This window comes from Eleutherodactylus coqui, chromosome 8 (assembly GCF_035609145.1).
Source record: "Eleutherodactylus coqui strain aEleCoq1 chromosome 8, aEleCoq1.hap1, whole genome shotgun sequence".
Lineage (NCBI taxonomy): Eukaryota > Metazoa > Chordata > Amphibia > Anura > Eleutherodactylidae > Eleutherodactylus > Eleutherodactylus coqui.
Genome location: NC_089844.1, coordinates 173,330,181 through 173,353,096, shown reverse-complemented (window position 1 = coordinate 173,353,096; position 22,916 = coordinate 173,330,181). Strand labels below are relative to the sequence as shown.

Here is a 22,916-nt window from a genome sequence, read left to right as displayed (position 1 = left end):
CAGGACGGGAGCTAGTGTGCTAAGCTCCTGCCCCCTCTCTGCCCCTTGTCGGCAGCCAGTCATGGGAGTGGGTGGGATGGGGCGAAGATTAGCCATTAGCTCTCACCCTGTTCTGCCCCTTCCCATTGCAAATACCTGGCAAGGCGCGGAGAGAAAGAGGAGGGAATTTAGCAGTCAAAATGGTGGCGACTGACAGAATTGGCGTAAAATATTAAAACCGCTACTCGCAATTGAGTAGGGACAATGGTGATAATTGTCTGTTGTGATGCCAGTCGATAGCCAGGCTTTATCCCGCTATGAACAGAGTTCTTGTGAGGGAGTCTCCCTCCTGCTTGCTCCTCTGACTAACTCTTCACTAACTGATTTTATTGACTGATTTTTTATCTGCCAGCCCATGCGGGACTTTCTCTTATTTTCACCCAATCACGGCCCTTCTCTCTCTGTTATTCCACTGTGTTCCAGCCAATGCCACAGCTGTTGCCATCCAGCAGAATGGCCAATGAGCAACAAGGCTTCTGACAGCCAATGAGGGAATAGGGCTGTTATCAGGCAGACTTTTGTTAACTCTTGTTTCTCCACTCTCCAAAATCCTTATCATTGTAAACACACAAATTTAATATACACACAGTATTCACTGAGCATTAAGGATAACTCAAATTGACAGTCACTGGTCACTAGGGGGTCACACACCGCCTTCAGGTGCTAACCATGTGGTCCCAGACTCCACCCCACCATGTGTGCATTATACAGGACACAGCTCTGTAATACCCACATGCTGCCATATCTAATCCAGAGCCTAGTGTACACAAGGTGGACCATGTGGCACAGAGCTGTGTTGTATCTGTATGGTAATACAAGAATTAAGGTGACGATACAAACATTCCCTACCCCTCAGTCCCGCAGGAAGCAATCTCTTCATTATTCCATTATTACTGTGGACAGCTCCGTACGCATTTAGTCAACTCTTTCCATACACACTTCAGCTAAGAAGAAACCCAAATCCCTGACTCGACTCAATGAAAACATGCAAATGAAATAAGACCATCCATTGTGTGACAGTGCTGCTTGAAAAACATGGCCGTATTGATGGTGGTTAACAAAATGGTAAGGAAAGGCAGAAAAGTCACAACTAGGACTATATTCATGAGCTATAATCATGTATATATTATATATGAAAATGAGGAAACTAAAGTGTTACTTGTTGATGGTTGGGTGACAAGCAAAAAAAATACATTAAAATCTCAGAGGTTTTCCTTCAGATCATGCTTTGCTCCACCTGTGTCCATGCCCTGGAGAAGACACTTCCTTGCTGCTCCTGTGGAATGGCCAGGTCCTCAGTAGAGGATTAGAGGATCAGAGATCCTCCTCGTTTCTCCATCCAGCTGCACTAATCATTTTTCCTCCTTCAGTAGACCATGATCTCAGTTGTATGGAAACCCTTAAAGGGCTGGTCTGAACATAGCGGATATCTGGAATGTAGCCCTGAAGTACATGGTAGCGGAGGACACACATTTGCACCTACACTGCACAAAGTTGGTTTCAGACAGAGTGTGGCCCAAATTAAAAGTGGGGCCCAAAGACTAACATATACTACCAATCACATTCAGTCAGTTCCGGTGGCAGGGTGCAGAGCACTGCAGAGCTGAACTCCATACTCATAACTCAGGGTTATTGCTCAGCTTATAGAAGATCAGGTGAACAAGTCCCTAATCTGTATGTTCTCTGACAGAAGCAGCCCACGGCCGGGGCGATAGACTCCTCTGGTTCAGTTTTCGGCCTGGAGGGGGAGCAGAGGAGGTGCAGGGCACCATGTCTGGAAGCGCTCTGTGACACTAAGGAGGGGTGTCGTATTGTTAAAGCCACAGAAGGCCTCAGCATGTCAGCCCTCTTATGGTTACAGTCTTTATTAATTCCCTCATATGCCCCATTATTCCTGCTTTCTTTCTGCCTTCAGTCTTGAAAAAAGGCCCCTTTTAGCATGTTTCTAGTCTTGAATGATGCCCCCTTTGTTTTTTATAATGCGCCCAGCTTTTAATGCTGCCCTCTTTACCATGTCCCTAGTCTTTAATAATCCCTGTTTTGCCCCAGTCTCACGTCCCCCTCTTTGCTTGTCTGCTCGCTTCCCCCCGCCAATCTGTTTCAGTCTCCCCTACCTTCTGGAGTAGGACAATCATGTCACCGCTGCGGCCAGTACCAAGCTGTACATTGACTGAGCCTAGGGACTGGTCATGTGACAAATTCCTGAGGAGGAACGCAGAGAATGGGCAGGAGAGAAAGTGAGTTACTTTTTTTATTTAATGCAGTTGGCAACTCATACCACCTGGGGGCCCTGGGAAATTGCCCAGTTTCCCCCCACCGTAATGCCGTCCCTGCCACTGTATTCGCTTCAATTGACTGCTGGAGAGAGCTGAGCACATGAACTTAGCTATCTCCGAAATTCCCATGACAGTGAATGGAGCAGAGATGTGCATGAGCATCCCCACTGCTCCAGATTTCAGAACACTTGAGGGCTGCTTTGCAGATAACTGCTACGGTAATGTCGCAGGTGGTGGCGTGCTACTGATTCGGGATGGAACGGCGATGACAGACAAAGGAAGCACATCTCCCCGTCCCAGCTACTGCGCTCCTTACACCAACACTGGCAAATGGTGGTCTTCTTTACCACCCTGGTTCTCCTCTAGGCTGGATCCCAGAGTGGGGGGAGCGAGGCCTACTGCCACGGGTTTCAGGCAACATCTGCCAGCAGTTGCATGCCACTGCTCTGTGAAGGGGAGCTCTATTCAGCGCTGCCCCCTTACACTAAGGCAAGCCCTTTAATCTATTGAATTACTTCCAGAATTTGCATGACTGCCCTTAAATGTGTTCACCAGATGCAAGTAACAATCCTGACCTCACATTATCAGAGTTTTAACAAATCTTATAAACCCACGTAGTCTCAACTAATCTTGAACACGACAGAGGAAATTTACTAAGACCAGCATTTCATGTGTCGAGGTAAGTACAATTACAATGTATGGTGGCCTCTTCATGTATTCAGCACATTCCTGGCAGGTCCGTGTACCTAGACAGAAATGCATGTCAGCTCCGAACTCTGATTTACACATAAGTCTGTCAGTCAGGGCGGCCACTCCCCCTCCAGAAAAGCCCCATAAATCCTTTGATAAATGTGCCTCAAAGTGTCCAAAATTTTCTACAATGATTGAAACAATCTTAGAGCCATGAAATCATCAGACTCTGCAGTGAATAACAAGGAAGTTCATCAATAAGCTCAAGTGTTGGGTGGAATAAAGAACAAGTGGGGAGACTGAAGATGGACAGCGGAGCTCAGATCTAGATGAATGTTAGAATGGGACCTGGAAGCAGCAGATAACTTCATCACAGCGATAATCTTCCACATGGGGACACTAGAAGAAGAGTCCACTTATGTTTTATCGAGAGGAATGGGACGTATGAATCTGTCTAGTGCTGTGTGCTCACAAACCATTGCATTTCACAGAATACAGCATCTGTAGCCAGGCCTTCTTCAGGTGTGAGGTGCCGTAGATGATGAAACCCGACTGAGATACAGGAATGAAATATACAAATGCCAACAGGACCCAATATGCCGGGTGTTGGATGTCAAAAATACTCAGGGAATACAAAACCAAGATCACTGCTAATAAACTGTAAGACACAACGAAATAGACCATAGTGCAGATCGCACTGCCGTAGATGGACATATTGATACCGGTGGAGGTGGCCCAGTTGCTGCTCACTTTCTGTCTATGTTTTATAAGGGTGATCACTGTTGAAACGGTCGTAACCACCATGATGAAGACTGGCGCACAGTTAATTAGGTAAAACAGATTTGGGTTAATTCTTTGATTCTCTACATGTTCTCGGTCGTTGTTGATAATGGTGGCTGAAGTGTTCCGGCCAAACTGTTTTGTCAGTTCTACGATATACAAGGAACTGCTCACTGCCGACACCAGCGCTGACACAACCATCATCCAGCTGATGACTTTGTTAATATTCATCTGAATACACATGAAGACATCGGAGCCGATGTTCACGATCTTAACAAAGTAGAAAAAGCAGAGGCAGGAGGAGAACCAACAGGTGGAGCTGGTGGTGTAAACAAGCAGGAACCTAACAGTGTAGAATAAATAGTGGAAGACGTAAATCCAATCATTCAAGAAAAGGGTGAACATATTAATTACTACCATGCAGGAATAGCAGAGAGTACAGATGGCCAGAACAAGCAGGAGGTTCCCAATGACTTTCATATCTCGTGTCCTGCTGTTATTCATAAGAATGGTCCTGATGATGAAAACATTACTAAATATTCCCGGCATTAACTCCAGAAGAAAAACAAAGACACAGACTGTAGTTACTGGAACAGCAAAAGCCATAACTCAAAGACTTCAACGACTGAGGTCCAGAGAACGGAGGACGATGAAGATGTGAAGGAGGTTGCTGATGTGGAGCAAAGCTCAGACTGTCCCACAATATTCACTAGGACCGTGGAGGGCAGAAATAAACCTACAGAAATGTCCTCCGCTGCCCAACCATCGCTCTTGTTCTAAGTTGTGTAGTTTTGAATTTATGCAAATGATATGGTCGAAAGTTTCCTGTAACAGAGGACTCAGTGTAACTCATGTCCTCATCTGACAGAGGCCACAGGTTAGGGGAAGTAAATGATAAAATGTATAACTTCCCTAATGTACATTATATAATGCGGAATTCATAAGAATGAAGACATTTTCCAATTCTCTCCCACATGACATAAAAGCACTTCACAGTAAGTGGATGCTGCGAACTAACATACTATTACATCATGGTGATGGCACCATCACCAGCAGTTGCTGGCTGTACCTAACAACAAACATCCTACTGTGAAGGCTGAGATATATCCTGGAAGTGCAAGTTTCACAGGTGCTTGGTCCATTAAATAAAAGCATACAAGGACTGTTTACTGACAGATCTGTTATTTGAAGGAAAGGCTGGTTAGTGTGAAGTGCACCTCATTATAAGCAAGTCTCAGAAGACATGTTATAGAGACATATGAGGCTGTTAAAGGCTACAAATGTTAAAGACCTGAGTGTCCATCAATCCACAGTTATTATCTGCAGATGGAGAACATTCAGAACTGCTGCGCTCTTCCTAGGATAGTCCTGTTATATCACTTCAAGGGTGCAATGGGCAATTCTAAAAGAGGTGGGAAAAAGCCAAGAGGAGCAGCAAAGACAGAAGAGTCTACAGGCTGTGGAAACATCTGTTCATGTGTTCATTGTTAGAGAAACACTGACCAAGAATAGTGATCATGGAAGGACAGAGCGAAGGACACTTCTGCTGGCCAAAAATAACATTTAATCTAAACCACCTGGATGTTCCACAATCCTTCTGGGAAATGTTCTGTGGACAAATAAGACAAAAGTGGAACTATTTAGCACAAATACACAATGCTATGGCTGGAGGAAGAACACTGCTTACCAGCACCAAAATCTCATCCAACTGTGAAGCCTGGTGGAGGGGACATCAGGACTTAGGGCTGCTTTGCTCATCAGGGTCTCAGCGCTGTCATGATGGAAGAACCCATCACCTATTCGCCCACACATTAATGAGTGTTAAGCAACTTTCTTAGTGACACTTCTGTCCAATCCATCAACATAATAACAGTAAAGAAGATGTTAGAAGATACTCCATAAGTGGTCTCAAGACTTAGGATGACAATGAACATAAGTACTAATGGGCCGTGGTGGACCATAACTGTCCCCGTGTGGAGGATCACTTTCAATGAGGCATCACTGGTAAAGATGGTTGAAGTCTGCAGCGCTACATGGAATAAGCCTCTGTAAAAGAAGAGGTCTGGAGTTGTGGTCTTGAGTGCGGCCTGAAGGAGGACGAGCAGTAGACATGAAATGTTCAACCGTGAAGTGAGCAATGCTCTGGGAGCCCAGCTGTGGGCAACAAGCTAAAACTTCTGAAAATCTCCTTTGGGATTTTTGATAAGTTTATCGTTGTCAGTCAAATTCATGTGCTGGTGTCTCACAGTTGGTCTTCAGAGTCATCAGCCGGGTGGATTGGTCAAAGTCTTTTACTTTCATTTGATTAGTCAGCTGGATCCATGATTAGATGATATGGATTAGACCATAACCAAACTCATCAGAGGTTGAATGCAAGCTTTCCTTAAAACACTGTGGTCACTCCAAAATCACCACTGAGATTTGGATGTATAAGAAGGCCTGAATTCAGAAAGTCCAGAATTCATTGTAACATGTGAAACTCTAATCAAATAGATGCAGTGTTCACAGCGCAAGCAGCACGGTTGTATCAACTGCTCATGTCTGCACCATACATGTCATCTCTGATGAATCATTCAGATCAATGCAACATGTAATCAATAGCCAAGTCTTACCAAGTCCTATTCCAATAGTTATGCAAGACTGCAGCAGGATGTAGATGCAAAAGTCCTAATGGAACCATAGAAAGATGTAATGCACAGATGGCACCAAGAAATCCGCAGGAAGTACAGGCATAAGAGAGCCGTTCATTTGTATTCTGTAATCAAGATGCTTGAAATGTGTTAACCTGACATTCAGAATATGCACCCAATTTCCATGCAGCACGGAAGTGATACAAGATGATTCTGCCACTTGGACTCACAGGAGATTGGCCTTCTAGGAGTTTGATAAAGCCATCAGCTGTCCTAGTGTAGACTCTTATGTTTCAGAGTCACCAGAACGGAGTCTGGAGGGTTTACAGGACCTTCTGTAGCTACCAGTAATGTATCCAGCAATTTATGGCCCATTTACATTCAGAATCTCATGCCATTTATGAGTATACTAGCTGATATACCCGGCTTCGCATGAGTTAATTTGGTACTGGTGTTTATCTGGTGTTCAAATATACAAACAACAACAGAGGGGCCAGCAGCACGTACAAAAGGTGCTTGATGTAAGGAGGAGATCCACCACGTAGTAGAGAGGTAGAAAAAAGCGTACCTTTATTAGATATCCCAGATAAAACACGGACAGCAACGTTTCGGCTATAAGTGAGAGAATTAGATTACGTACGTAAAATTTGGACGCTAATTCTTTTGCGCTTAGAATTGAATAATCGAGTTGGGACGCATTAAATTATCCTATTTATGACATAATCAATGCTTGTGCCAAATTTCAAATTTCTATGACACCGGGAAGTGAATTAGATTACGTACAAAAATTTGGACGCTAATTATTTTGCGTTTAGAATTGAATAATCGAGTTGGGACCTATTAACTTTTCCTATTTATGACATAATCAATGCTAGTGCCAAATTTCAAGTTTCTATGACATCAGGAAGTGAGAGAATTAGATTACGTACGTAAAATTTGGACGCTAGTTCTTTTGCACTAGAATTGAATAATCGAATTGGGACCCATAAGTTTTTCATATTTATGACATAATCAATGATCTTGCCAAATTTCATGTTTCTACAACATTGGGAAGAGAATTAGATTCCGTACGTAAAACTTGGACGCTAATTCTTTTGCGCTTACAATTGAATAATCGAATTGGGACCCATTAGCTTTTCCTATTTATGACATAATCAATGCCCGTGCCAAATTTTAAATTTCTATGACATCGGGAAGTGAAAGAATTAGATTACGTACGTACAATTTGGACACTGATTCTTTTGCACTTACAATTGAATAATCGAGTTGGGACCCATTAACTTTTCCTATTTATGACATAATCAATGTAGGTGCCAAATTTCAAGTTTCTATGACATTGGGAAGTGAGAGAATTAGATTACGTACGCAAAATTTTGACGCTAATTCTTTTGCGCTAAGAATTGAATAATCAAGTTGGGATCCATTAACTTTTCCTATTTATGACATAATAATCAATGCTCGTGCCAAATTTTAAGTGGGGGAATTAGATAACGTACGTAAAATTTGGACGCTAATTCTTTTGTGCTAGAATTGAATAATCCAGTTAGGACCCATTAACTTTTCCTGTAATGCCCAACATTCAACCAATGTCTTGCATTTATTATCTATCATTCACATGCAGCGTGGCATTAAGAGTCCAGGGGGAGCCCAGGGTGGCAGTACCAATGTGGTTCACTGATGGAAATGCATGGCAACCCGCCGAATTATCATGGCGTCATTAATAGGTTGCTGGTCTGCATGGTGAACTACATATATCAGAATGGTCTGGCACCCTGCATCCACTATGTGTGGAAGTGTACGCCAAGCATCCACCCCCCTCATTATTAAGAGGCAGTGTGAGTGGTTGTCTTATCGGTGTCCTGCACAGGTGCCATTGGCTCCTCCATTTGGTAGTCAGCTACCTGCATGGTGAGAGGATGCATCTATATGCACTCCTCATTCAGTAAGTAATGGCCATTTTCTGTGATTGCTGTATATGACATAATCCATGCTCGTGCCAAATTTCAAGTTTCTATGACATAGGGAAGTGAGAGAATTAGATTACGTACGTAAAATTTGGACGCTAATTATTTTGCGCTTAGAATTGAATAATCGAGTTGGGACCCATTAACTTGTCCTATTTATGACATATTCAATGCTCATGCCAAATTTCAAGTTTCTGTGACATCAGGAAGTGAGAGAATTAGATTACATACGTAAAATTTTGACGCTAATTCTTTTGCGCTTAGAATTAAATAATCGAGTTGGGACCCATTAACTTATCCTATTTATGACATAATCAATGCTCTTGCCAAATTTCATGTTTCTACGACTTCGGGAAGTGAGAGAATTAGATTACGTACGTAAAATTTGGATGCTAATTCTTTTGCACTGGAATTGAATAATCGAGTTGGGACCTCTTTACTTTTCCTATTTTGGAGATAATCTATGCTTGTGCCAAATTTCATGTTTCTACGACATTGGGAAGTTGGAGAATTAGTGGTGAGTCAGTGAGTGAGTCAGTCAGTCAGTCAGTGAGGGCTTTCGTCTTTATATATATATATATATAGATATGGGCTATTTGACCTTCCTTCTACTGGATGATGAGCTTATAGCTGCCTACTAAACATCTGCAAGATTGGCCTATAGCAAAACACTACAAGAATCCCAACTATTGTATTGAGTTTTCCGTCTGCTATACAGGACATGGGCCTGTGATATGCAATGATTAGGGAGAAGGTTTGGGTAGAGCTGGAGAAACTATATGCAAACATTAAGAATATTCACACTGGGGAATTTTGCATCGCCCAAAAATGTAGATTTTTTTTATGTTCAAAAAATGGAACTGAGAATTTTGGTAGGTTCTCCTCTCTGTATAGCTGAAGGAAAGTGGGAATCACAAAGTGGGAGTCAGCGGTCTATTAACCATTAGTGGGGGGAATATCCACACTACGGATAAAAAAAATTGCATTTTATGTTGTATCTAGTATGCAAATAGGAGAGGATACAATGCCCTTCTAGCGCCACCTACTGAGAGGTAGCTTCTGTAGACATCACTGTCCAACCTTCTAACAGGTCTTTTGACATGAGTAAGGATCTAAGTTAAGCCATAAAGAAATACATGTACAGACAGCTGTTCTGTGTTCTTGTTTCTGGTTGGCTGATGGAGGGGGGATTGTTTTGTCAAGTGGATAGTGCCAAGTTGCCAAGACTCCTCTGGAAAATGTGGCATGTAAATGAAGATGACACAATCTCTATACAGCGCCACCTACTGTTTTATTTTAACCATGAAATATCTGAACATCTCCACCAATCCCAAGTGCACAAAGTCGTTATATGTCCGAAGATGGTCAAGAAACCTACAGACGTTGCAAATGTTAACGTGACATTTCATCTATTGAACACAAGCGTGCAGCCAACCTGAACTTGGCTTTTTCAATGTCCTTTGTTGTGTCGACAATCTAAAGTTTGCGGTGATGGTGTAATCAATGTGTTCTGTCTAGACTCTCATGACATCTACCATAGAAACCAATAGAAGACCCAGGATGTAGGCCATTCATTATAAAGTGAAGAACTCTAGTAGTGAATACTAGAGATGTTGCTGGTGGTGATGAAAAAGGCGGATGTTCCATCTGAGACATTGATAGGAATAATAATAATCATCTTTATATAGCGCCAACATATTCCACTTACAAAACAGGGGACTGTTACATGTAGTAATTGACTAATGGAAACAGTAGGGGGAGGGTCCTGCTCTAACGAGCTTACATACTACAGATAATGGGGTGATACAGAAGGTAAAGGGGCTGGAGATGTGCACGGTATGGCGAGGTGGAGAGTGAGGGATGCTATACACATAGACAGTAGTCAGGCCGTATAGTGGCTGAAGCGGTATGACTGCAGGGGGCAGTTAATTACGGCCAGCAGGGATTGCAGTTAGTAGGACAGGGAGCATTTTATCAGGCGGAGTACAGATGGGTTTGGTTTAGGGGATATGGTATGTCTTCCTGAAGAGGTGTGTTTTTAGAGCACATCTGAATTTGTGTGTGTTAGGTATTGCCCAGATAGTTTTGGGTAGCATGTTCCAGAGGACTGGTGCTGCTCTGGAGAAGTCTTGGAGACTGGAATGAGAGGTTCGAATTAAAGGGGCACTTACACTGATTTCATTAGCAGAGCGGAGGGCCCTGGCTGGGTGGTGGATTGAGATGAGGGAAGCAATCTAGGGTAGCGCGGTGCTGTGGAGAGCTTTATTGGTTCCGGTAGTGAGTTTGAATTGAATGCTATATTTAACAGGCAGCCAGTGCAGTGACCGGCAGAGGGCAGAGGCATCCGAGTAGCGTCTGGACAGGAAGATGAGCCTGGCTGCTGCATTAAGGATGGATTGGAGGGGGAGAGTTTAGTGCAGGGGAGGCCGATCAGCAGCGAGTTGCAATAATTGAGCCGAGAATGGATAAGGGCAAAAGTCAGGTTTTTTTAGCATGTCTACAGTGAGAAAAGGGCAGATAAGAGTTAACGCCATCTCATGTTTTTTTCTGAGAGGGAAACCTATAGGATTTCCTGTCCTCCATTTTATGTTTTGTAACCCGCTCTTCTTACAGCTATTCACTGGCTTTCTTATATGTTATAAGAATGCAAGGCCGTCTTCAAGACCATTTTAAAGGGAGTCTCATGAGAAATGATTCTAATCGGTCTAAAAGAAGTCCTTCCTTTAACTAAGACGTCAATGTTTTGTTTAACTTTAATAACCAATGATAATGAATTATAATATTTGTAATTCTTACAAGTGAGACATGTTTTTAGGTTTGTTTCAATTGCCTTTCTATATAAACTTCTGTTTCTTAATTATTAAATTAGATGTCTTTCAATCACAACCAATGTGTGTGATAGATATGTAAGCTTCCTCGATGCTCGAGCATGTACTAACTGAATTTTGAAACCTGAAAGCGTACTAAGTAGCGATATTGCGCTAACATTTCCTTCATTTAAAGTACCCTAGACTGATTCAGCAGATGGGCCAACTTTGCGACCCATTTCCATACAGCTAATTCATCCCCCTTAAATTGATATGGGCTGAAATGATTTGCCGTCTTGACTTAGTAGACCCCTACCAGTCAGTTTTGGAAGTCCCTCTTTCTGCATCTTATTACTGATTGAAATGCAAGAATTTGGAAGAAAAGCATCAGTGTAAAACTCTAATAACAAGACCTGCTCTGTACAAGTAAAGCACCGGCTCAGCCCTCAGCATCCACCTGTGAAGAGTCAGGGCTCAAAACACTCAACTGATGGAAAATATCTAGAGTCATGACTGTGCTGAACTTGAGTCCAAAAGGCTTCCATAAATGGCCACTAAGAAGATGGGAACCATTATGTAAAACAAATATCAAGTAATAGAATAACATCGGAACAATGGTGGGTGTACCGAATATGATGAAGACATCGGGGAAAACTCATCTCCTCCTCCTCCTCTGAAGTTACAGATTGTCCGGTGGGAGGGTCATTGGACAGAAAGGTTTATTGGGTTATATCTTTTGTCAGCAGAAGAAGTCTATTTAGTTTTGATTTCTGATATTTTAAGTTGAATTCTTGGTGTCTTGGACAAAAATCCTTTTCCTGCCCTCACAAAGTTCCAGGATTTCTCAGTGCATCTTGAAGACAGCCGGGTGGAAAACATCAGAACATTATAACAAGAGGAGGCCACATGTCTGGTCCAAAAAAGATCCATTCAGGTTCAGATAAGCAATGGCTGAAAGACGAAAGAGAACCTGATTATAGTTACAGTCATCATGATATATCTGTATATTACATCAGAAACATTGTTCAGAGCCAGGGATAGGGTAATGGTAATTAAGGTATGAGATAAGGTGCTGACCCTGATCTACACGCTAAAGCTCTGCATCCCTCATGTCCCTTTATCACTAAGAATGGGTCATTATGAGAAAGTGATAGATGGCGAGATATTGATCCGCAGTCATGGCACTGGACAATCCCAGAGGTGCAGCTGCAGGGTAAATATTCTACTCATTCAGTGGATCAATAACTGCATCAAGACCAACATTTGTCCACCTCTGCTTGCCCCTCAGGGTTTGTATTCTGCCTCCTATGGGAGGGTTAATCCGAAAAGTCTCATTCTGCTGTAAAATCAAATACTACCTCAGATTTTGTGCTCTTGTGTTTCAGGTCAGTAAACAGAGTTTATTGCTTCCAATTTTGGGGCGATATGTAGGGGAATTCATACGACTAGAAAACAGAGGTTTGGTTAGTAAATCTCCCACAGATGAGGCCCGAACTATTGTGTTATGTTTCTAGTATGTTCAGCTGTGTTATCTATTTTATGATGTATTATTTTCTATAAAATCATGTAATATTATTTTAGATACCATGACATGTTGTATAATATTCCATTATGTTATATTTCATCTTTTTTAGTGTATTATTTTCTATAATGATATAGAATTCAGTATTATAAATTATATGATATAGTGTATTATTTTTTCACATACCTATGTTGTATAGATTTTTTTATACATAATTACACAGGTCTGCGATGAAAAACTTGTAGTATATTTAATTAGTGGATTTAACAGTATTTTTTGTGCTGATTACGGTAAAAATAGTGAAAAAATTCCATAAATAAGTCACAAATTTCACCTGAAATTTTCTTATTTTCAGGGGTTTTCAGGTTCGGTACGCGTACGACAACGAATCTAAACTGTCTGCTAGGCGTGACCTTGACTGCAGTCAGTGACTCAGTGTGGAGCCAGCCACTGTGGTGTACGCATCAAACAGCTTTGTGATACGGTATTTAGAAGAAATGGCTACTAGAAGATGTGTCAACTCTCCTAACTGTTTCTGTTATATTTGTGGGTCTTATACCGTCAAGCAACAAAGGAACATTTCTAATTTTGTTCAGAAGGTGTATTTTGCATACCTTGGTATGAAATTAGGGGACCAAGATAAATCTTGGGCTCCCCATATAGTGTGTTCTGTGTGTGTTGAAGAACTGAGACAATGGTTTCAAGGTAAGAAGAAATTATTTCGTTTTGGAGTACCCATGGTTTGGAGAGAGCCGAAAAATCACAGTGATGACTGTTATTTTTGCTCTTGTTCAGTGCAAGGTTTCAATTTAAAAAACAGGAAGGACATTTCATCCCCAACCAACATGCGTTCGGCTATTCGCCCTGTTCCTCATGGACCTGACTTGCCTATTTCTTCACCTCCGGATACCCTGGACAATATTTTAGACGATTTAGACCAAATGTCACATAGTAGCAGCGATAATGATGACAGCTATGATCCAGGCACCAATGACCCTGAACTTTTTTCTCAATCAGACTTGAACGATTTAGTACGAGATCTGGGCCTACCAAAGGATTCAGCGGAAGTGTTAGGGTCTAGACTTAAAGAAAGACATATGTTAGCCTCCGGTGTTTCATTTTCATGGTACCGACTTTGAGAAAAGGAATTTGTCCCCTTTTTTACACAAGAGGGTGAACTAGTTTTCTGCAACAATGTACCTGGAATCATGGAAATGTTCAACATAACGTATGACCCAGAGGAATGGAGACTTTTCATAGATTCGTCAAAAAGGAGTTTGAAAGCCGTACTTCTTCCTAATGGTAACCAATATGCTTCTGTGCCTGTTGGACACTCGGTCCATTTGAAAGAATGCTACGAAAATCTTGGGTTTGTTCTTAATAAGCTCAGCTACTCTGACCATAAATGGACCATTTGTGGGGATTTGAAAGTTATTTCCATGTTACTAGGTCAACAAAGTGGTTACACAAAGTTTCCATGCTTCCTCTGTGAATGGGATAGCCGTGACAGGAAACAACACTATGTCAAGCAGACCTGGCCAATCACAAAGGCTCTTATTCCTGGAGTTAAAAATGTTGAAAGACAAAGTTTAGTGGATCCTAAAAAGATCTTACTTCCACCACTTCATATCAAATTGGGACTAATGAAACAGTTTGTGAAAGCATTACACAAAGAAGGAGAGTGTGTCAAGTATCTTTGTGAACAGTTTCCTGGTCTATCAGATGCTAAGCTGAAAGAGGGAGTCTTTGTTGGGCCTGACATAAGAAAACTTTTAAAATATGAAATCTTTGTCACTAAAATGGAAATGGAAGAAAAAAATACCTGAAATTCATTTAAACTTGTTGTAACAGGCTTTCTTGGAAATAAAAAAGACCCAAACTACAAAACTTTGGTTGCTGAATTGTTACAACACTACAAAATCTTGTGCTGCAACATGAGTGTCAAAGTCCATTTCCTTCACTCACATCTGGACTACTTTCCAGAAAATCTTGGGGCTGTAAGTGAGGAACAAGGAGAACGTTTCCATCAAGATCTAAAAGAAATGGAGCGCAGATACCAAGGTCGATGGAATGTCAACATGATGGCAGACTACTGTTGGATGTTAAAAAGGGAAAATTCACAAGAACACAGCCGAAAAAGTACCAAAAGAAGCTTTGATGGAAAAAGAAAACGTTTTTACAAAGACATATAATAACTTTGCAACACATGTGTATCACTATTATGCTTATTTTAGCTAGGTATTGTTGTTTTTTTTTTGCTTTTACTTCATGTTAAAATAATAAAAACAAATAAAAATTTTTCCGTTTTTTGTATTTTTTCCAAATACTTCAACTTTATTTTGTAGGCATGCCTTACGTGATAGGAAAAAACCCATGTCATTTTTGAAATATGTGCAAAAAACTACATAAAGATGATTTAACAAAATCAAAACAATTTTTAAAAAAGTTTTTTTTGCAGACCTGTGTTATCTTTCCTAACGTATTATAGCATATTATTTTCTATTGTGACATGTGATATTGTATTATTTTATATTATACTAGCTCATATACATGGCTTCGCTGGATTTAATCTGGTACAGGGACCTGTTGTTTTCCAGTAATTTTGAGCTTGTAAGACACCGGGAAGTTAAAGAATTAGATTTGGTATATAGGGTTTCACTTACTTTTGCACTTGGAATTGAATAATCGAGTTGTAACCCCTTTACTTTTCCTCTTTAGCACCTATAGAGTGTTCATACCAAATTTCATGTTTGTACGATTCCGGGAAGTTAGAGAATTAGATTGAAGTAGTGCACTTACTTTTGCCTTTAGCATTGAATAATCAAATTGTGACCCCTTTACTTTTCCTATGACGGACCAAAAGAATGTTCGTACCAAATTTCATGCTTGTATGACACTGGGAAGTCAGAGACTTAGTGGCGAGTGAGTGAGGGCTTTCGCCTAATACTTTATTATATATATATATATATATATATATATATATATATATACTAGCTGATATACCCGGCTTCGCCCGAGGTAATTTGGTCCTGGTGTTTATCTGGTGTTCACACGTAAAATCTTATGAAGTCGTGGTTACTTTAGAGATACTGGAAAAACATATGTTCACCATGTTGCATAGTTCTCTACGTTACCCAGCAAACACGATGGGGAGGTAACCATGCAACGTTTCCTTTATATAAAATGACATCAGGAAGTGAGAGAATTAGATTCCATGCGTAAAATTTGGACGTTAATTCTTTTGCACTTAGAATTGAATAATCGAGGTGGGACCCATTAGCTTTTCCTATTTATGACATAATCAATGCCCGTTACAAATTTCATGTTTCTATGACACCAAGAAGTGAGAGAATTAGATTCCGTACGTAAAATTTGGACGCTAGTTCTTTTGCGCTAGAATTGAATAATCGAGTTGGGACTCATAAACTTTTCCTATTTATGACATAATTAATGCTCGTGCCAAATTTCACGTTTCTATGACACCGGAAAGTGAGAGAATTAGATTCCGTACGCAAAATTTGGACGCTAATTCTTTTGCACATAGAATTGAATAATCGAGTTGGGACCCATTAACTTTTCCTATGTATGACATAATCAATGCTTGTGCCAAATTTCACGTTTCTATGACACCGGAAAGTGAGAAAATTACATTCCGTACGTAAAATTTGGACGCTAATTCTTTTGCACATAGAATTGAATAATCGAGTTGGGACCCATTAACTTTTCCTATTTATGACATAATCAATGCTCGTGCCAAATTTCACGTTTCTATGACACCGGAAAGTGAGAAAAATACATTCCGTACGTAAAATTTGGACGCTAATTCTTTTGCGCATAGAATTGAATAATCAAGTTTGGACTCATTAGCTTTTCCTATTTATGACATAATCAATGCTCGTACCAAATTTCACGTTTCTATGACACCGGAAAGTGAGAATTACATTCCGTACGTAAAATTTGGACGCTAATTCTTTTGCGCATAGAATTGAATAATCGAGTTGGGACCCATTAACTTTTCCTATTTATGACATAATCAATGCTTGTGCCAAATTTCACGTTTCTATGACACCGGAAAGTGAGAATTACATTCCGTACGTAAAATTTGGACGCCAATTCTTTTGCGCTAGAATTGAATAATCGAGTTGGCACTCAATTACTTTTTCTATTTTGGAGATAATCTATGCTTGTGGCAAAATTCATGTTTCTACGACATCGGGAAGTTGGAGAACTTTTGGCGAGTCAGTCAGTGACGAGAGAGAGAGCTAGAGAGAGAGAGGGAGAGGAGAAGAGAGGAGAGGAGAGAAGAGGAGAGAGATTGAGATTATTTTCTTACATACTACAGGGGAGTCCAAAGTTGTGGAGACAGCTGCATTGATGGAAACAGTATTTGCAAACCCTGCTTGCCACCTTCCCTTAGAACATGCCATATACAGGATTGCATTCCCAACCACCATTTTCCATGTATTTCGGTGTCTCCATATCTTTGGACCCCCTGTATATTATACTTTAATATTTCCTAGTATGTTTTAGTGTATTTTATATTTTATTATTTCACATATCATCTTATTTTAGATATTGTTATGTTGTATCATATGGTATTAATATTATTGTACATGATATCTGCTACCTGGTTTGCAGATTTTCCTCACTTGTGACAGTTTTTGGTTCTTCATCAGGCACCAAGTTTATTATTATCCGTAGAATTCCGAAACCTCCTCCCTGTAAGGCCGGCTGTATGTTCTCTATCAGTGGCACACATGACATTTTAAATTTGGTGAACTGCTCCCGAAAGCACAACTTGCCGCACGTTTACATTAACCCTTGCCACAATGTTGGATTTTGGTGCCATTCTGCCAGTGCTTCAATATCTTTAAGTAATTATCACTATAGTGACGCCCAGTAAAGGCACAATGCGCTGACAGACGTGACGGACATAATACTTTACCTCATCTAGCTCTCCGCGCCTTCTTCCTCTAACCGCCTAGAAAGAATAAAGATGAATCTTATTACCCGGACAGCTCATGGAGCTCAGAAGACAATCTGGTGGGGTGGACCGGCCCGCTCTGCTCGTGGTTGGGTGCAGCTCCTTGTGTTTGCACTGTGCTGACGTTGGCCTACAGCTAGCACAGATATCGCTGCTACCAGGAGATGTACCAAATAAAACCTCAAATATCATGTAGGTTTCAGGCCCCTTGTACAGAACTTCCCTGCCTGTGTCACCATGACAACACTTCTTGTTCCTGAGCTCAGCAATATCACTATGACTGTCACATTGTGCTCCTGGGACCTGTAGTACTATGGGTTTCCGGGAGAACACTGCTGCAGGGGTGGATGATTTGGCTGGCTGATGGTGTGGAGTTCTTCAGCCAATCGCTATCGGTCCTTTGCACATAAATACCGATCGCTCTTACTAGAGGGTGATGGCCATTTATCATTTGTCCCTTTCCCACTCACTACTTGGTGTTATGCATGCTGCTAGTTTGAGTTGCTTTCCCTACCTTCCCTGAAGATGGTCTGGACACCTGATCTGTCTGCATGTTCTGTGGCCCCTTATCCATAACCCCTTTATCTGGTGCAGTCCCCAGATATTTGATGTCCAGTACATTGTCAGGAAGGTGATATCTGACACTGTTCCTTGTATGTCAGATTGGTGCCGATGCTCTTGCCCCATTCTTAGCGTGTGGAAACTTTAACTAGCTCCTGTCTTATCTATGATGCATGAGGTTCTGAGTGGAGTTTACCTCTGCCTGTGAGGTGAGCAGACTTCTCATGTGAACAATGACTTGTTCAGTGTAAGTCTGAAGGTGTGGACTACGCTAGGTGTGGACAATGTAATAACACAGAACCACCAGAACGCGTGTATGAAGTGGTGTCACGGGGACAGAGAGGAAGCTCATTTTAGACATTTAGTCCCTTGTAACTTTGTTAATATACAGCATTGTTGAAAGGTTTTAGGCAGCTGTAGAAACAACGCTGCAGAGTCAGAACGCTTCCAGAAAGCGACTGAACAAAAGAGAAACACAAATCCCATCAATATTTGTTGCGACTGCCCTTCACCTTCATCAGTTCTTCTAGGGAGGTTGTTCCAGACATCTTGGAGAACTAAGCCCAGATCTTCTGTGGATGTCGGCTCACTCCAATCCTTCTGTCTCTCCATGTAATCCCAGACAGACTGGATGATGTAAGATCCAAGTGTTATGTGTGCTGCTGGGATCTGTAGTTCTAACCTTGTTAGCAGCACAGCTCAACAGGAGGTCCAGGGTTAAAGGGGTTCTGACATGAAAAAAAAAAAATTGTACTCACCTTGCCTGGCCTGGCCCGATCGCCAGGCATGTCCCCTCCAGCCGGCATCTTCTTCTGTGGCTTTAAAGCAGAGCAGGAGCGGTCAAAAAGACCGCTTCCTGCTCTGGTCCGTCCGTCAGGCACTTCCGAGGTCAACGGACGGACCGCTCACAACAAGCACGTCACAAGCAGTGCTTGCTGTGGGCGGCCCGTCCGTCCGGCTGAACTCCGGAGTGCTGCGCATGCGCAGTGGAGACGCAGCCCGTCCTGACTCCTGTCAGAGGGCACCTCTCCACTGCGCATGCGCGCGATCCCGGAGCGGCGCGGCTGCTGGAGGAAGAAGACTGCCTGCCGGGAGGCATACTAGCACTTTCTGCTTAGGTTAAGCAGCGCTGCTGATTAGAGCCACCTGATTGGCTCTTCGGCACCACGTGACTGCACAGCGTGCACCAATCAGGTGGCTCTAGTCAGGCTGCTTAACCTAAGCAGAAAGTGCTAATATGCTGCCGGGAGATGACCCCCCGATGTCAACAACAACATGAGACAAGGTAAGTATAAGATTTTTATGCTTTAGCAGCCATTAACCCATGGGTTCCCTGGGTCCATTAGGCAGACCAGGGAACAATGGCTGCTAAAGCATAAAAAAATTATTCATGTCAGAACCCCTTTAATTGATTGAGCTGGCTGAGTGTGGTACTTCCTGCTAGCCAATCTCCTGGGTCTGTGCTCACATATAAACCCAGCTCCTGGTCAGTGTCTGGCTGGGTCCCAGGGTGAGCAGTAATGTTACTTCTGTGTTCTGTAACTTGTTATCAGGTATGTGCAACTTGTTCCCTCTAAAAACTGTGTATGTAAGTAGGTCTGTGTCTCTCTGCTTCCCTAAAGACGGTTTGGACACCTGTAGTCCTAGTCTAAAGTACATGCAGTCCCCTCTTCGTTCCCCCTTTACAGGTGCGGCCTCCAAACGTCTTATGTCTTACTCTGTATGTCAGCTTGTTGTAGCTGACTGTCTGCTCTGTGTGTCAGTTGGTGTAACTTGACACGGTTCCCTATGTCAGCTTGTGTAGGTGACTGTCTGCTCTGTGTGTCAGTTGGTGTGACTTGACATGGTTCCCTATGTCAGCTTGTGTGGCTGACTGTCTATTCCCCCTGGTATGAGGGCACATAGACTTGCTGTGAGTTCCATCTGTGTGTATGTGAGCAATGGGTGGAGTCTGTCTGGTTTTCACCATATGTTGTGGTCTGCTGTAAGCCTGTGCCTGTAAGCAGGTATTCTGTTGTTCGTTTATAGTCTGTCAGTTTTGTGTTAGCTTGCTGTGTGACCTGCTATTTGTGTCCTGTCCTGTTGCAGCGTTCTGTGTGACCTGTGTCCAGTTCTGCTAGACTCCTGGTTAGTGTAGGGACTAGCGGTATAACCAGGAGCCATGAAGTTGGCCCGCTGGCTTCCACGTTTTGTACAAAATGTCAACTACTACCTTGTATTTATATTCAGCTTATCTGTTACTAGTGGTTGCATTTTGGCTGCTGTATGCTGTGTTTTCTGGCTCTGTGTATCCTGTTGTTCTGTCCCTGTTATGTGGTATGTGTATGTCTCCTGTTCTGTGGCGTGACTCCTAGGATCAGCTAGGGCCCAGTTGCGAAGACCACTGGGCCGCCCTCTTATTAGGCAATGTCTCCGCTTAAGTATGGCCACTGTCATCCCCCTTGTTGCACAGGGTCAGTTGCTTGGATTCCGTGTGAATCTCCTGTGTTCCCATGTGCGTGCATACTACTTACAACTACTACTACTTTTGGGTACGATCGTGTGGGCCCCTGTGCTTGGTTTGCCCTCACAATCGTAACACCGGGCTCTGTGGGGCCGTATCAGCACTTCCAGGACTCCTTGTTCTTCTCTACACTGGAGATACTTGTTAATGATATTGGCTGGATGTCGGGGGTTGTTGTCCAGCTATTTATGAAAAAACTTCTTACTTTGCATCTGCTAACGTAGTTTGCACTTGTGTGAATCTGGTCTTAATCATAGTATATAACCTGTACAAGAAGCAAGTTATTTACAGCTAACAGGATATGACATAACAAAAGCATGACCACGCCCTCTGATGAATAATGGTCACGCCCACAAATGAATAAGTAACGAGGGAATAAAAAACAATTAAAAAAATTACAAAAACATCAGTATATAACATAAGATCTGATCGGATTTTACAACCATGTGGAAATCTGGTTATTAATGGCATAATGCAATAAACCTCTCTTGAAAGTAATTTTTTAACCCAATCTCCACCTCTTGCAGAGCAGAACACCCTTTCAGTGCCAGTGACTCTAAATGATTATATATCTCCTTGGTGGATTTCCACAAACTGTGTGAATGCTGCAGATGGGAAACGGCTCAATGTACCCGAGGAGGGATAAGAGCCGGGTGTATGTTCAGTAATACGGTGTTATAATCTCTGTGATGTCCATCCGCCATATTGCTCGCAGCAGATAGAACATTCAATAATATCAATGTCAGGAGCGCTGGAACAAGTTATACATGAATATAAAGAGTCTGGGATGTCGGAGAGGAAGAACATGTTCTGGTTAGTATTATGAGGGCAGAGGACGTCCTGGTTGGGTCTGTCGGAAACAACCTTCAGGCCGGCTACATACGAGACAATAAGTATCCGGATTGGATAGTTGTGATGTATTAATGTTTAGAGAAGACATCCGCAGGAGGAATGGGCTCAACCAGTAAACTGATGGGAGTGGGAGGAGTTAATTGTTCAGCAAACATCCTCCCCAAAGTAACAGCTTGTTGTTCCACGTCCTTCAAAAATATGTTTATATACTAATGTTTTTTATTGTTTTTCATGTGTTACATTTCCTCGTTATTTATTCATTAAGGTAGTGACCATTATTCATTAGTGGGAGGGGCATTATTTAATAGTGGGAGGGGTCATTATTTAGTAGTGGGAGTGGACACTATTCATTAGTGGGAGGGGCATTAGTAGTGGGGGGGCATTATTCATTAGTGGGGGGTTCATTATTTAGTAGTGGGAGTGGCTATTATTCATTAGTGGGAGGTGCATTATTTAGTAGTGGGAGGGATCATTATTCATTAGAGGAAGAGGTCATTATTGACTAGTTGGAGTCGTCATGCTTTTGTTATGCCATATCCTGTCACCTGTAAATGACTTGCTTCTTGTATAGTTTATATCTTATGAGAATGGCTTCGTTTTTTGCCAGAATGAGTCAATCTCTGTTCGCACATGCGAGCGTTTCAACTCTCTATGGTTATATTCTAATAGCGATTCATGTTTATGAGCAGCAATAACAGATACTTCCGCTTTCCCACATTACAGTCCAGAGAGTGTAGCAACCACATAGAATGTATTTTCTCTTGTTATGGGAACAATCCGTTACAGAAATCTGGATGTGATGAAAGATATATGAATAACAATAACGCAGTAATGACATCATCATAGATAATAGTATCATGTGACTCACGTTAGTACAGACCCAACGAGTCATAGATACCTGCAAAGAAGAAATCCAGTTAGACACAGCATTACTACAACTTCCACCTGTTGTCTGATCACGGCGCCCCCCCCCCCCCCACCTCTTGTCTCATCACGGCGCCCGCCCACCTCTTGTCTCATCACGGCACCCCCCCACCCCTTGTCTCATCACGGCGCCCACCCACCTCTTGTCTCGTCATAGCGTCCCCCCACCTCTTGTTACATCACAGCGACCCCCCCCCCTTGTCTCTCACAGCGACCCTCCCCCCCTTGTCTCATTACAGCGACCCTCCCCTCCTTGTCTCATCACAGCGACCCCCCCCACCTCTTGTCTCATCATTGCGCCCCCCACCTCTTGTATCGTCACTGCGCCCCCCACCTCTTGTCTCGTCACTGCGCCCCCCCCCACCTCTTGTCTCGTCACTGCGC

At 42.3% G+C, this 22,916-nt stretch overlaps 2 protein-coding genes across 2 annotated transcripts in view; both read right to left on the bottom strand.

The window, feature by feature from the left end:
* Window positions 1-3,473: 3,473 nt before the first annotated feature.
* Window positions 3,474-4,391, bottom strand: LOC136578022 (taste receptor type 2 member 39-like). The gene has a single exon (XM_066577929.1). It carries the CDS (start codon window positions 4,389-4,391, stop codon window positions 3,474-3,476), a length of 918 nt encoding a protein of 305 aa, XP_066434026.1.
* A 7,182-nt stretch (window positions 4,392-11,573) lies between these two features.
* The window catches only part of LOC136577201 (uncharacterized), a 58,873-nt gene continuing 47,530 nt past the window's right edge, over window positions 11,574-22,916 (bottom strand). The window contains exons 7-9 of the mRNA XM_066577001.1: window positions 22,477-22,506; window positions 17,654-17,689; window positions 11,574-12,137 (exon numbers count right to left, since the gene is read on the bottom strand). Coding sequence (XP_066433098.1) covers window positions 12,123-12,137; window positions 17,654-17,689; window positions 22,477-22,506 — 81 coding nt within the window. The 3' untranslated portion in view covers window positions 11,574-12,122. The remainder of the gene's footprint in view (window positions 12,138-17,653; window positions 17,690-22,476; window positions 22,507-22,916) is intronic.

Coding starts and splice junctions, on each gene's coding strand:
- LOC136578022 (XM_066577929.1), bottom strand. CDS start 4,391: ATGGCTTTTGCTGTTCCAGTAACTACAGTCTGTGTCTTTGTTTTTCTT.